Source organism: Brassica napus, chromosome A2, assembly GCF_020379485.1.
Source record: "Brassica napus cultivar Da-Ae chromosome A2, Da-Ae, whole genome shotgun sequence".
Taxonomy (NCBI): domain Eukaryota; kingdom Viridiplantae; phylum Streptophyta; class Magnoliopsida; order Brassicales; family Brassicaceae; genus Brassica; species Brassica napus.
In genome coordinates this window covers 28,300,130-28,314,046 of record NC_063435.1, presented here as the reverse complement: position 1 = coordinate 28,314,046, position 13,917 = coordinate 28,300,130, and the positions used below count along the sequence as shown (strand labels likewise).

The 13,917-nt window shown below is 35.9% G+C and overlaps 4 protein-coding genes across 8 annotated transcripts; 3 read left to right on the top strand and 1 right to left on the bottom strand.

Moving 5' to 3' along the window:
- Positions 1 to 242: 242 nt before the first annotated feature.
- On the bottom strand, positions 243 to 1,141 carry LOC106425720 (nicotinamidase 2-like). The gene has a single exon (XM_013866433.3). The coding sequence runs from the start codon at positions 1,031 to 1,033 to the stop codon at positions 437 to 439; it is 597 nt and encodes a 198-aa protein (XP_013721887.2). The 5' UTR covers positions 1,034 to 1,141; the 3' UTR covers positions 243 to 436.
- A 2,840-nt stretch (positions 1,142 to 3,981) lies between these two features.
- On the top strand, positions 3,982 to 6,741 carry LOC106425709 (protein TRANSPARENT TESTA 16-like). 5 transcript variants are annotated; one of them, XM_048743752.1, is made up of 7 exons: positions 3,982 to 4,087; positions 4,542 to 4,768; positions 5,622 to 5,691; positions 5,803 to 5,967; positions 6,070 to 6,111; positions 6,195 to 6,236; positions 6,337 to 6,741. In XM_048743752.1, exons 1-7 carry the CDS (start codon positions 4,085 to 4,087, stop codon positions 6,556 to 6,558), a joined length of 771 nt encoding a protein of 256 aa, XP_048599709.1. In that variant the 5' UTR covers positions 3,982 to 4,084; the 3' UTR covers positions 6,559 to 6,741.
- A 1,171-nt stretch (positions 6,742 to 7,912) lies between these two features.
- LOC106380102 (transcription factor TCP7) lies at positions 7,913 to 9,072 on the top strand. Its single transcript, XM_013819918.3, is given in 2 exon segments — positions 7,913 to 8,164; positions 8,166 to 9,072. Coding segments are annotated over 2 exon segments (699 nt in total). The 5' UTR covers positions 7,913 to 8,026; the 3' UTR covers positions 8,727 to 9,072.
- Positions 9,073 to 11,476: 2,404 nt separating this feature from the next.
- On the top strand, positions 11,477 to 13,645 carry LOC106382708 (F-box/LRR-repeat protein 4). The gene is made up of 2 exons (XM_048746679.1): positions 11,477 to 11,899; positions 12,601 to 13,645. Exons 1-2 carry the CDS (start codon positions 11,572 to 11,574, stop codon positions 13,506 to 13,508), a joined length of 1,236 nt encoding a protein of 411 aa, XP_048602636.1. The 5' UTR covers positions 11,477 to 11,571; the 3' UTR covers positions 13,509 to 13,645.
- The last annotated feature ends 272 nt before the right edge of the window (positions 13,646 to 13,917 follow it).

Below are 13,917 nucleotides of genomic sequence, written 5' to 3'. Positions count from 1 at the left end.
GCAAGAACATATCAAATCTATTTAAAGGATGGAGAACAAAACATATGCTATAAAATTAGTAATTAGTAAGAATTATGGCTACATATCGTGTTCGCATTCATGATTCATGCACATCTGGGAATGTTATACATCAAATTCAATAAAGTGTAACGCCTGATACTCTCCTCTGTTTCGAATTCCTCCATATATATATATATATATATATATATATATATATCAATTTTCTTTATGTGAGTGAAGTGTTGTTCAAAAAAAAACATTTATGTGATTGAAGAGTACTTTTGCTTTCACAAAAAAAACATAAGAGTACTTTGATACAAGTACAACATATCAAGAGGACAATAACTAACAAAGTAACTTTGATACAAGTACAACATATCTAGAAGACAATATATAAGAAAGTAACAAGAAAGAGTATAAAGTGTACTATTGTTGTTTAATTACGTAAAAGCCCACGCCGGAGCCTATCACAGTCGACGAGATAAGCGAAGCCATAAGTTAGATTCATGAGAGTTGCATCGTGAAGCTCCTCATTAACCGTAGCAGTCGCGTCCGTCGAGAAGAAAACCCTATAACCCCTGACAAAGGCCTCACGAGCCGTCGTCTCACAGCACAGATTCGTCATCACTCCGATCACGATCACCTCCTCCACACCAATCTCCACCAGCTTCTCCTGAAGACACGTGTTGTGAAACGCGCTGTACGTGTTCTTCTCCACGACCTCGTCTGGTCCGTTAACCTGACGTTTGATCTCCGGGATGAGTTCGGAGTCGGGGGTCCCGTCGATGATCAGGTCGCCGTTCCACCACTCGCCGAGCATGGTGGTGTCAGTAGCAAGGGATTTGTGGACGTGGCGCGTGAAGAATATGGGGATGGAGGCGCGTCGGCAGAGGTCGATGGTGGTGAGAGCGTTGTGGAGGATAGGCTTGGCCATGGAGGAGAAGTGGTTTTGTAAATCGATGACGAGAAGAGCGACGTTTTGAGGGTTTGGGTCTCGCTTTCGGGTCTCGTACTTTCTCCACGAGGAAGCCATAATTGGCGATAGAGAGGAAAGGAAACTCTTGATCGGTGGAGAGAGTTTGGAACCTAGAAACAGGAGTTGAACTAGTTACACTAGAAGACAAGAACTGGAAGTCTGGAAGTGTCTAGTTTCAACTATTATTTGGTCAATTTATATTGGGCCGTAACAAATATGAAATGGGCCTAGCCCACATATGACGTTCTGGACCTGTGGCAATTAACAGTTAGGTTGTTGACAACAAATACAGTTTTGTTTTCTGGTTTTCTAATGTGTATTTGTTAATGCTTCTCCAAGCATAATTCAATAAGCATTTGTTTGCGGTATACCAACGATAATTAAAATATGATAAAAATATACTAATAGTAAAGCTGTCTAATTGAGTAGTTGTGTTTCATATCATCTATTTGATACTTTTATACTATCCCAAAGGTTTGATATGTTATCACATTTATTCGACAATGTTTTGATTCCAAGGTAGAAAACTTGAGTTAATTAAATGATATGCTATGTCTTGTAAGTGTTACAAATTTAAGAATGTTGACAAAAGGAAAAAATACAAAACCTAATCATATGAATACAAATCAGTAGGACTAAATAATGAACGGATGACATATCAAGTTCACAAAACTATCCTGTTCTCTTTAATAAACAAACGAACAAAATATCCGCGTAGTGATTTATTCCAACAAAAAAAAACAATTATACTGTTATAAATGACACTTCAGACAAACATAAATTGTAATATGTGAATGATTAATGTACAAAAAATGACTCATATAGGAAGCTAACTGAAATATGAGTTGACTTTAAAGATGACAAACAAAAGATAAAACATATTGGGTCCTAGTTAATCAATGGTAATCCACGAGGTTCTCTTTAATATGGTAATCACTGAATGATCACATAATAAAGACGCTGATGTCAGATGAACCATCCCATTGTAACATGCAATTGTATGCCATACGTTTTAGTCTCTCTGTTTAGAGTTGACGTAAGCGGAAAGCCTCAAAAAGAATAATCAAAACATTTATCAATTAGTTAAGCTTAGGCATGTTACTAAGAGCACTTTCTATGTTACTTCTTATTTAAGAACTATAGAACTGAATTTCTAAAAATTTGAGATATCCAATAATATTTTATTAGTATTTTATATTTTATTACTCTTTGAGAAAGTTAATAAGAACTCCTGAATTGAAGTGCTCTATATAAAGAATAGTTTTTTCGCTAAATAACCAAAAAAAAAATTAGATTTGGGAGAGAGAGATAGGAAGAGAAAGCAGGAGAGAGAGAGAGGAGGATTTTGGTTAGATTTTTGAGGAGGATTTTGGTTAGATTTTTAATTTTTTTTTTCTTAGCTACTTGGCATAATTTCCCTATAAAGAACATACTCGATAATTATATCTATGTTTTTTTTTTTTTTTGAACACATTTTACATCTATGTTATATGTACGTATGTGTATATAAATAACGTAGACAAGCCATACAGTATAGGAATGGGATGCACAGGGATTGGATAGTTGGAATGACGAAAATAGCTTTGGGCTCAACTCTTCCTCTATAATCATTAGTTTCCTAATTTAGAAACCAGAACATGTTTACTGTGACTCGCTGGCAGAACAGAAGAGCTCTCTCTCTCTCTCTCTCTCTCTCTCTCTCTCTCTCTCTCTCTCTCTCTCTCTCTCTCTCTCTCTCTCTCTCTCTCTCTCTCTCTCTCTCTCTCTCTCTCTCTCTCTCTCTCTCTGCTTTCTTAAAAATCCTATTGACACAAAATTCAAAGGAAAAGACTTTAGAATTCAAACGGATTAATATTTTTTTATTTATTCAGAAAGGGCTGTCGAATTGATGTTATTGCATAGACGACAGCTACCAAGCCAATTTCCATTGCCAAGGATCTAACAATTGATATGTAAATAATGTACGAGTCTCGAGGATATAGATGCAAATATCTGAATGTACAGCTCAGACTAAATCTTGATTTCAGTATAAAAGCTATAGTTAATCATCCAAGAAACCCAAAAAAAAACTCATTCTAGAAAATGTACTCTTATTTTAAAATGTAAGATGCTTAAGAAAGTTTTTGATGTTTCTTTCAACTTTCTAGATAACCTTTAACTTACTAAAAATTGTATAAAAGTTATATTATAGTGTATTTTATAATTAGTTGAATCATTCTAAATTTAATTTTAATGGTATTTTTTAGATAAAGGTAATTTTTTAATATTTGTGTTTGAACTTTTAGAACACATGTTCGTCTCTTGTTTTGCTATATATCATTTTGTAACCAGTTTATTATAAAATTCAAATCATTTTGCCATCTCTGATTTGAATTCAACTTTCGTTAATGAATTGACTCAGGTTGACAGAAATATAAACTTCACAAATAATCTAGCTAAGTTGCACATAAACTGACTTAATTATCGAGATAAAAATCAAAGGGCGCTTAGGAGGTGGGTAAGAAGAAAACTAAGAAGTCACTTTCAAGTATTGTTACACTTTGTCCTCTCCCATTTGTCTACTCACTCTCTTTTGCCTTTTGCCCATTGTGGTAACTTTGTTTTCCTTATAACAATTTCATGAAGTTTCCATTTTGGGATCATTTACAAATTGCGCCATGCATTGCAGATCCAAAAATTAGTGGTTGAAGATTTGACTAAAAAGGGACTTCTCTGCTAAGGAAACTACCATTACATGTCTAATTAATTACAAATTAACAATTTAACATTAAACTGCTTATTTTTATTTCTGTTAGCTTAACTTCTTCTTCTTTTTCTTAATTAGTTAATTAACTGTACAGATAAAAATAAAAGGAATACATATTACGTTTATTTTTACAATATTAGCACACCCACATATGGGTTAAATGTACAAATTAAGGCATAGCACGACACTAGTTGTATAATGCTCACCATGATACGTTTATCGCATAACTCAGTAACCATTGTCGATGTTAAAATAGCTAATAAGCCTTATATATACATTAATTGCACTCTCCAATTTACAAAAGCAACTTATAGATGTGTATATGTAAGGAAGGAGAATAACAAGAGAGGTGAGATTAGAAAATGGTGAGCTGAAACCACACGCTACATACGTAATATAGAGAAAAGAGAAAGTTGATTAAGCATATTCTTCACCATTAATCTCAATCCTCTTTGTGACAAAAAAAAAAAATCTCTATCCTCTTTGTGTCATCCAACCTCATATACTAGTGTTTACTGATCTCAATTTCCAGATCCCCAAGAACACAACTCAACAAAAAGGCTCTCTCTTCTCTTTTCTTTTGTTAGTTCTCTCTCTATATATGTATATATATATTCACTAACTCACCCACACACATTCTCTCGCCTCTCTCTAAATTCACACATCAAGAATCAAGAATAATTGACTTTAGGGTTTCAGATTCTCTCTGAAATGAATCCTGTAATTGACTTTAATTAGGGTTTCAGATTCTTTTTTTTTGTAGTTAAATTAGAGATTTTTCAAGTTGGCCTAATTTTTAATGTGATACAAATGAATCAGGAGGAAGAGAAAAGGGAAAATAAGAAAAAGAGGAGAGAGATGGGAAGAGGGAAGATAGAGATAAAGAAGATAGAGAATCGGACAGCGAGGCAAGTGACCTTTTCCAAGAGAAGAAGTGGTGTTATCAAGAAAGCTCATGAGCTCTCTGTTCTCTGCGATGCTCACATCGGTCTCATCGTCTTCTCCGCCACTGGAAAGCTCTACCAGCACTGCACCGAACCCCTCACGTTAGCTTCTTCCAGTTCTCTATCTCTCTTTCTCTAAAATTAGGGTTTCATAGATCTGTACACACATGTCTACATGTATGTATTGATCTTTTCTTACTTTGTTTGGTCAACCATATTGGTCTAATTTAAATGAGGGTATGAGAGAGGTATACTCCTCGTGCTTGTGAACAGATAGTTTTCATCATTAGCTTCTGAAGTAGCAGGTATTAATGAATACTAGTATGTTCTAAGATTTAAATTTGGCCCAGAAGTTAAGATCCCTGATGCTATCAATTTATTCTAGCAGTTTTTATTTTTGTATTATGAGTACATGCATATATATATATATATATATATATATATATATATATATATGATCATTATTGGTATATTTGGGTCAAATTCTATATATTCTACATCTGCGGAACAAACAGATCTGCAGAGATTTTGACATTTCTTGTTCAACCTTTTTCATAAAGGATCTCAGTTTCTGTTGTAGTGTATTGTGTATTTACAAGAAATTATAAAGCTGTGCTAATTATAAGTTTCATATATAAGTCATAACCAGAAGACTGATTTATTCACATATAGCCCTAGTCAAAAAATGAGAAGAAAGGTATGCTATTATATTGATGTCTTATTTTACTAAATAAAGAGGTGATAACACCTTTTAATTTTGTTTTCTTGTAACCAATTTTTATGGCCAGAATACCGATCCTCTTGTTTTTGTTTGTCAAAGTATATCTATAGATCCTAATCTTGAGGACTAGGCTAGCTATGATACTTGTGTTCCTCCAGTGATTATTGGAATCTTGACGTTGTGAGGTTAAAGATACTAATTTGATCACATTTCATAATTACCAATGTTAAATAGGATGCCTCAGCTCATTGACCGATACTTGCAGACCAACGGATTGCGACTCCCTGATCCTAATGACAACCGGGTATATACAACATACATATTCATTTGGTTTTACCAATTCACAAAAACATAAATAGCATTTTCACAAAAATCAATTAATCATTTAATTTGGAGTTTTCGTGTGTATATATAGGAGGAATTCTGTCATGAGATAGAAGTACTAAGAAGAGAGACATGTAAGCTTGAGCTCCGTCAGCGTCTATACCGTGGACATGGCCTAGCCTCCATTCCTCCACACGAGCTCGATGGACTAGAGCAACAGCTCGAACATTCTGTGCTTAAAATTCGTCAGCGTAAGGTAACGTAATATATGCGATCATAGCAATATATTCTCTTAAACTATATTTGATTACAGCTTTGGTTTAATCTCTTTTCTATCTCTAATGTTAATATATTGAAGAATGAGTTGATGCAACAACAGTTGGAGAATCTAAGCAGAAAGGTCGCTCTCTAATCACTCATTTAATAAAAAAATTCTTAATGATCTTTTTAATGATCAATACCATGGTTTACGCATATAATCAGAGGCGGATGCTAGAAGATGATAACAACAATATGTACCGTTGGGTAAGTTTGGTTAATCACTAGCTAAAAATGCCCATTTGTTTGCAGCTTTTCGATTGAATGACATTTTCTTCTATCTATACCGTTGTTAACTATATTGCAGCTTCATGGGCATCGTGCCACGACTGAGTTTCAGCAAGGTGGGATAGAGACCAAACCAGGGGAATATCAACAGTTTCTAGAGCAAGTTCAGTTCTATAATGATCAGCAACAACAACCAAACAGTTTTCTTCAGCTTGCTACTCATCCGTCCGAGATTGATCTCAATTACCATCTCCACCTTGCTCAGCCTAATCTTCAAAACGATCCAATGGCCAATATCTGATAAGTCCTCGACCAGATTTACTCTTTCTTTATGGAGACAAATAAATGAACAATGAAGTATCGTTTTCTGTCTTTTATTACCTATTTTAATTAGCCAGTGCCTTTCTTCTTTGTGTATGTTTGTGTTGACATGGAACGTTTGTTTGAATTGAGAAGAATAATATGGTCTTGATTATATGATTAACTAGCCATCATAAGTATTACAAGATTGCCAAATAGAGATCAACGGTTTACGTAAACATAGATGAGTTCCATTCATTACATACCATGCATATGATGAAAATAATGAATGTTTACTAACATCAGAAATAGTCAACAGGGCAAAGAGATTTTTGTTTGGAAACTTAACAATAGAAGGATTTTTTTTGTGGAAAGAGCATAGATTCTGGGGCAAGTATACTCGTGATTTTGACGGTGATGATGATTATATTTTTAGTTTAAAAGCTTGTTTGAGAAAATTAAAGATTAATGGTGGTTTGTTAGGATGTAATTACTGTTTGAAATACGACAATAATTGAAGAAATATATTAGCAAAATGCTCTGGGTGTAGGTCATTAATAAAATTATTGTCATAAAGAAAAGAAAATCTCGATGATGAGACAATCAACATAACAAGATCTTGCGAATCTGCCATGTCTACTTACCAATCAATGACCTCACTGATGGTTTCCTTTGCAATCTCTTCAATAGTTACATGTAAACAACTTTAATCCAAAAGATTATCTTGATCCACAGAATTTGTGGTCACATTAGCTAAAAATCACTACCCGGATTAATCGTCCTAAAATCAAAAGTTTTTTTTGGCTTTGGTAAGAGTTGTAATAGATCAAGAATACCTCTTATCCAGAATCAACCATTGCTTATAAATGCACATAACATCCTGCACCAACCGCAAAAGGGCCGGGTTGACCCACCTAGCTTAAATTCTCCTGCCGGTGCCTGGCCCACCGCAAGATATCCACCGGCGTGAAGTCCACCGCGTTATGACAAATAAGAAGCAAAAAAAAAAAAAATTCTCCATAATAATATTTTCTTAAGTTTATCAAAAAATAGTATAAAAATTCTAAAATGTCACTCATTTAGCAAAAAAAAAACTAAAATATTATAATTCCTAAATCTTAATCACTCATATTCCCTAAATAATAAATTTTCAATCCTAATCACTACACTCAAACCTAAATATAAAATTTAAATTATTTTAAAATTTTAAGTTAATGATATTTTAGAATTTTTTCTTATGTGCTATTTTATAATAAAAAATGTTTTAGTAATATTTTTCAAGAAAAAAACAAAAACAAAAGGAGATGAGCTGTTAGAAGGACCCACACCACACATGTGCTCTCCTTCCAGTCTCCACCAGCTCCTGCCTCTCAATCATTAGCTTCCCTTCCTCTTCCTCCTCTTAATGTGTTTCAGTGAGTCATAGACTGCTTAGCTACCATTCCCTTTTCCTTCTTCTTCTAAGAACCATGTCTAATACCACCAACGGAGTTATGATCTCAAACGGAGACATACTCGAACGCCAGAGACAAAAACAACAACAGCAACCATCAGAGAGAGCTCCCGTTGTGAAGAAACCTCCAGCGAAAGATCGACATTCGACACACCAAAGTAGACGGAAGAGGGAGGAGGATACGTATGCCAATCATATGCGCAGCACGTGTGTTCCAGCTAACAAGGGAGCTCGGCCACAAGTCCGACGGTCAAACTATCGAATGGCTCCTCCGTCAAGCTGAGCCTTCCATCATAGCCGCAACGGGAACCGGCACGACCCCGGCGAGCTTCTCCACCACCTCAACATGCACTATCTCCTCGTCGTCTCTAGATCATAAACCTTTACTAGGTTCCTCACCGTTTATACTTGGAAAACGCGTGAGAGAGGGTTTCGGAGGTGCTATACCAGCTGGGTTTTGGTCTGTTCCGGCGAGGCCAGAGTTCGGACAAGTTTTGAGCTTTGCCGCCGGAGCTCCACATGAGATGTTCTTGCAACAACATCAACAACAAGAAGCAGCTGCCCTTTTTGTTCACCAGCAGCGACAGCAACAAGGTGCAATAGGTGAAGCTTCGGCAGCTAGAGTCGGTAATAATCTTCCGGGTCATCTTAGCTTGCTTGCTTCTTTATCTGGTGGAGTTCCCGCGTCGGGTCGGAGAGAGGATGACACACGTTGATGATGAAGTTGAGCTCCTTTTTACTTTGGTATATGTATATTAATTTCTTTTTCTCTATGTTTGTGTTTTAGTTTTTAGAGATTGATTGATTCCAAGTGTGATGTGAGACAGTGAGAGTATCGTTAGTGTTTAAGCTAAAACTAGCTAGGGTTATATAGGTTAAATAATCTTGTCTTAAAAGTTTTGTTTCATGAAGTTTTTGTTTTTGTGGGAGATCAAGATTTACTTAGTACGTCAATTAGGGCAATTAAGAAACCGTGGAGGTTTTGCCCTTGTGTCTGTTTTTTTTTCGGCGAAGCAGAGCCGTTGTCAAAGTAATATTATTATAAATATATGTATATTGTTTCTTGTTGTTGTTGCTGATAGTGTAATGTGTTACAACAATTGTGGTGCGTAAGCTGATCGATTACCACGTTTGTTTTTTAATAAAATGTTACAGGCTTCTACGTATATGTTTGGTTTATATAATAATGATGGACAACAGCTTTGTAATTGTACGTGAGTGTGATTGTTTTGCTGAACTTGAACTGGAGAACGCATTGTGTAATTCGAGTCTGGATTTGAATGAGAGGAGAGATGATTAAGAGGTACATGACGACAAACCAGCTGTGTCCTCTGTCTGAACTCTTCAACTTGTATATTGCCTTCTTGTTTCATAAGAATTTATTTCATGTGTTTTGACGTTAGGTTTGTCACGTTAGTCAGGTACAAGTTTAGTTTTACCGTTGAAGTTGAAACTATAAGGCGACATGAGATGATAGTTTTATAGATAATCTATTAAGGGAAAAAAACTTAATCAAAAAGTAAAAGAAGCTTATAAGTTCTTTACAAAAATTAGAGAAAAAGAGCTTAATAGCTTTTCAAATTGTAAGAGATGGATCCATAATTCATGTTTCTAATTGTAACGTTGTACAAGAGTTGTAAGCTAACCACGCTTGATAATGATCAATTGTTTCTACATTAAAATTTTGATTATTTTATGCTAGCTTGTTTTGATTTTGGCAACAAATTCAGTATTATAATATAATTCTTGGTGAACAGATACAAAAATCATAACTCTATCTGATGAAGATGTATACAAATTATCCCATTTTGTCACAAATCTTTTTGGCGAATACTAACAAAGTGATTAGATGGGTTTCTGTTGACAAAATTCACGAATTAGATAGGTTTTTACTTTTTAGACTAGTTAGGTCGCACTTTCTAATCACTGAATGAAACAGATTTTGCCATAAAATAAGAATTCATTAATGAAAAGATCTTAACTAAAAGTTGGTGTTTCTGTTTCTTAATCAAGTAGTAGAGTAATTAACACGCAGCTATATGATAGAATTCAAAAATAATTATAGGTGGGGGATCTTTAGTAATCACCTCGTATCAAATACATCCCGTACCTTTTATTGTCGAATCATTTAAATGATCCCAACCTCAATTACTGATACAGTCCCATTCGTTTCCACCAAAAAACAATTTCTATAGGTTGGCACATAATAATACATAATACTATCATTAATTTGTATATATATTGCATTCTGGACCGACACACATGTAAGTAAATAGCCTCCCATTCACCTCCATCTACTATGCCCGTATTAAATGTTACCAAAGATCAGACAGAATTAATTACTAAAAAAGTTATAGAAATATTCAGACTATGAAGACATTAATGCAAGCTAACACATTAAAAAGATGAACTTAGAGCTTCTTCATCATCAGTCAGTTAGTTAAGAACCGTTTCTCATGGTAAATAATTTGATATTTGTAATTAATTTTTTTAAACACAAAAAAAAAACTAGATTAATGATAGTGTGACAAGTAAGCAAACCAGTTAATCCTTTGAGGAGGAAAAAAGAGAGGATGAATGTTTTTGGTCGAATTATGTTTTTTACTTAAGTTCTCTACCAGTTCACCTCGCGGTTTAAACGGAAACTGTAACGAATTATTGCGCGCCAACAAAACTAACTTAAATGGGCCTTACTACGGAATCATTGGGCCAGGCTTCGTCTCTGACGCTGACTCCACCTAATGGGCCAGACTTCATCTCCGATTGCTTTCGGCGCAGAACTCGGAGAGAGTTAGACAGCTACAAGCTGCAACCACGTCGTGAGGATTCTTCTTCCTTCTCTAGTGGCTTTTAGTATTGACACTCATGTTGAGATTGCTCATTCTTTTAAGTCTTAGCGGGCTGTCTACTTTCAAGAAAACAAATGATAATGAGAGAAGCAAATGTCTGTGTGAAGAGAGGCAAAAAGGCATGATGCGAGAAAGAAGAATCAATGAAAATTTAAATACAACTTTTCCGTTTTTGTTGTTAGAAAAAAAGAGTCTATCTCCTCTCCCTAGTGTGTTCTTGGTTGAATCGACTTGCAGCCATCCCTTTATAAGCAATTCACCAGTTCTTCTTAGTGCACCAAAATGACATGAAGTATTAGTATCAATGAAGATGGTGTCCAAAGTCAACATGCAGAGAAAGTATTATATGTTTTGATGATGGTGGAATATCTTGTTTCTCTTGTAGTTAGTGACGAAGCATCCAGTTTCGTGTAAGGTTGTTGTGGAGACATGGAATCTCCATATAGAAACAGAGTTGACTTTGGTTGGTGGAGTGTCTCTTACTGACCAAACAAAACTAACCGCCATTGAAAGTGGTGAATGATAAAGACACATTATCCTTCCTTGTACCAAATGTTTAAAATTCCTGAATTGCCCATCCACCGAACATGGATAGATGAGCATCTTTGCGTCATCCTCACAAAACCTTTGTTGCTTTCCTGCTACCACACGATTCCTAACTCTCATCTAACAATGCCCTTTTAAGAAGAAGAAGAAGAAGAAGAAGCTGATCATGGCTTCGGTTTGCGTTAATGATGCTTTAACCGACGACGAGCTGAGATGTGTATTGTCCAAGCTAGACAGAGACAAGGACAAGGAAGTGTTTAGTCTTGTCTGCAAGAGGTGGCTACACCTGCAGAGCACAGACCGGAAGAAGCTGGCGGCGCGTGCTGGTCCACACTTGCTTGGCCGTCTCGCCTTCAGGTTCACTCAAATCGTCGAGTTGGACTTCTCTCAGTCAGTCTCCAGGTCGTTTTATCCAGGTGTCACTGATTCTGACCTCACTGTCATAGCTGAGGGGTTCAGGTGCCTCAGAGTACTCAATCTGCACAACTGTAAAGGTTCTCTTCTTTCTTGAATTGAATGGACTAAAAGTACATGCGTTTGATTTGGTAATGTTTAGATTTTTGGTTACTTCAGTATTGTTATGGATGTTACTTTACTACAAGATGTTCTGTCTGAATATCCTAGGATCTGTAATAGCCTATCTGTTTTGACAACTAAACCTTTCTATTAAGAAATTAGATAAACTTAAGTATGTAGTCATGATGGTGGAATACTAGGCATGCGGGTTCGGATTTTTGGGTTGGTTAGTTCGGAATTCCGTTAGTTCGGTTCAGTCTAAATCTCACCAAATTGAGCCGACTTTTTTTTGTTCGGTTCGGTTTTTGGTTAGTACGGTTTTAAAAATTTCTACCTAAGTATTTGTATTCATTCGGTTAAATTTTGGTTTAAATTGGTTAAAATTATTAAAAGTCGGTTAAGTTTGATTATTTCAGTTCGAATTTTGGTTAGTTCAGTATGGAATTTTGGTTAAGATTAGTATAGTTTATACAAAAAAATTATAAAATCAAACGAACTGAACGAAAACCGAATTTATTTAAATTCCGAATTGAACCGAACCTCTTAACCGAATTGAACCGAAAACCAAAGTTTTCTGTTTGGTTCGGTTAATAACAGCAGGCCTAGGTGAAACAATATTAAGCACATAGTTTCTTACCTTTGTATCTTTCTGTGTAATGATTTTGACTTCTGGGAACAGGTATTACCGATACTGGGCTAGCCTCAACTGGAAGGTGTCTTTCTTTACTGCAGTTTCTGGATGTATCATACTGCCGAAAGCTCTCAGACAAAGGACTATCAGCTGTTGCACAAGGCTGCCATGACCTAAGGACATTGCATCTAGCTGGTTGTCGTCTCATCACAAATGAGTCTCTAAAACAACTCTCTAAGTGCTGCCGCGGCTTGGAAGCTCTTGGCCTTCAAGGCTGCACCAACATCACTGATTCAGGCCTTGCTGATCTTGTGAAGGGATGCAGAAAGATAAAAACCTTGGATATCAATAAATGCAGCAATGTAGGAGATGCTGGAGTTTCCAGTGTAGCCAAAGCTTGTGCATATTCACTCAAGACGCTCAAGTTGCTTGACTGTTACAAAGTTGGGAACGAATCTATATCGTCTCTTGCTCAGTTTTGCAAGAATCTGGAGACTCTGATCATCGGTGGATGCAGAGACATCTCTGATGAATCTATCATGATACTTGCACATTCTTGTAGAGACAGCCTCAAGAACCTGAGGATGGATTGGTGCTTGAACATATCTGACTCTTCCCTTACTTGTATTCTGAAGCAGTGCAAGAACTTGGAGGCTCTTGATATTGGTTGCTGTGAAGAGGTTACAGACAATGCTTTTCTGGATTTGGGGAGGGGTGATGTTTTGGGATTGAAGGTTTTGAAGGTGAGTAACTGTCCCAGGATCACAGTGAAAGGGATAGGCAAGGTTTTGGAGAAATGTAAGTCCCTGGAGTACATAGATGTAAGGTCTCTTCCTCATGTGACAGAGGTAAGATGTACTGAGGCTGGCCTAGAGTTCCCTAAATGTTGTAAAGTTAACTTCTCTGGAAGTTTAACTGAACCAGATGTTCTGTTGGGATACTCTGGTCTGCCCTAAACCCTTTGTAATCTCTCTTTATATATCTCTCTGTGTATGAATGTGATCATGGCTTATGGTCCATCAATGAGTACATTTTTGTGCATTGTATATTTGGTTGTGTTGGCTTCTTTATTATTCTTCAGTTGCTTTGTAAAGTGTGTGTAGTTTTTCACTAGATCTGCTTCTCCACAAGAGTAAAAAGAGATTCAGAACTAGATATTTGAAGAATCTGACTCTCTATGTAATTACAGTGGAGCAAAATGTGTTTGTCCTAAAGCGTTTGTTGTGATCAATGAAGGCTTTATTTATTAGTCTTAAGGGGGAAGATTGATCCAGTGGATCTCAAAAGTTTCTAAAATGTATCTGAGATCAAGATTGTGTAATGGTCTTATATACTCATTTCATTATATTTGAAGCATCTCATTTC

Coding starts and splice junctions, on each gene's coding strand:
- LOC106425720 (XM_013866433.3), bottom strand. CDS start 1,033: ATGGCTTCCTCGTGGAGAAAGTACGAGACCCGAAAGCGAGACCCAAAC.
- LOC106425709 (XM_048743748.1), top strand. Junction 5,968..6,069: donor TTAAAATTCGTCAGCGTAAG/GTAACGTAATAT, acceptor AATATATTGAAG/AATGAGTTGATGCAACAACA. Junction 6,237..6,336: donor ACAACAATATGTACCGTTGG/GTAAGTTTGGTT, acceptor ACTATATTGCAG/CTTCATGGGCATCGTGCCAC.
- LOC106382708 (XM_048746679.1), top strand. CDS start 11,572: ATGGCTTCGGTTTGCGTTAATGATGCTTTAACCGACGACGAGCTGAGA. Junction 11,900..12,600: donor CAATCTGCACAACTGTAAAG/GTTCTCTTCTTT, acceptor TTCTGGGAACAG/GTATTACCGATACTGGGCTA.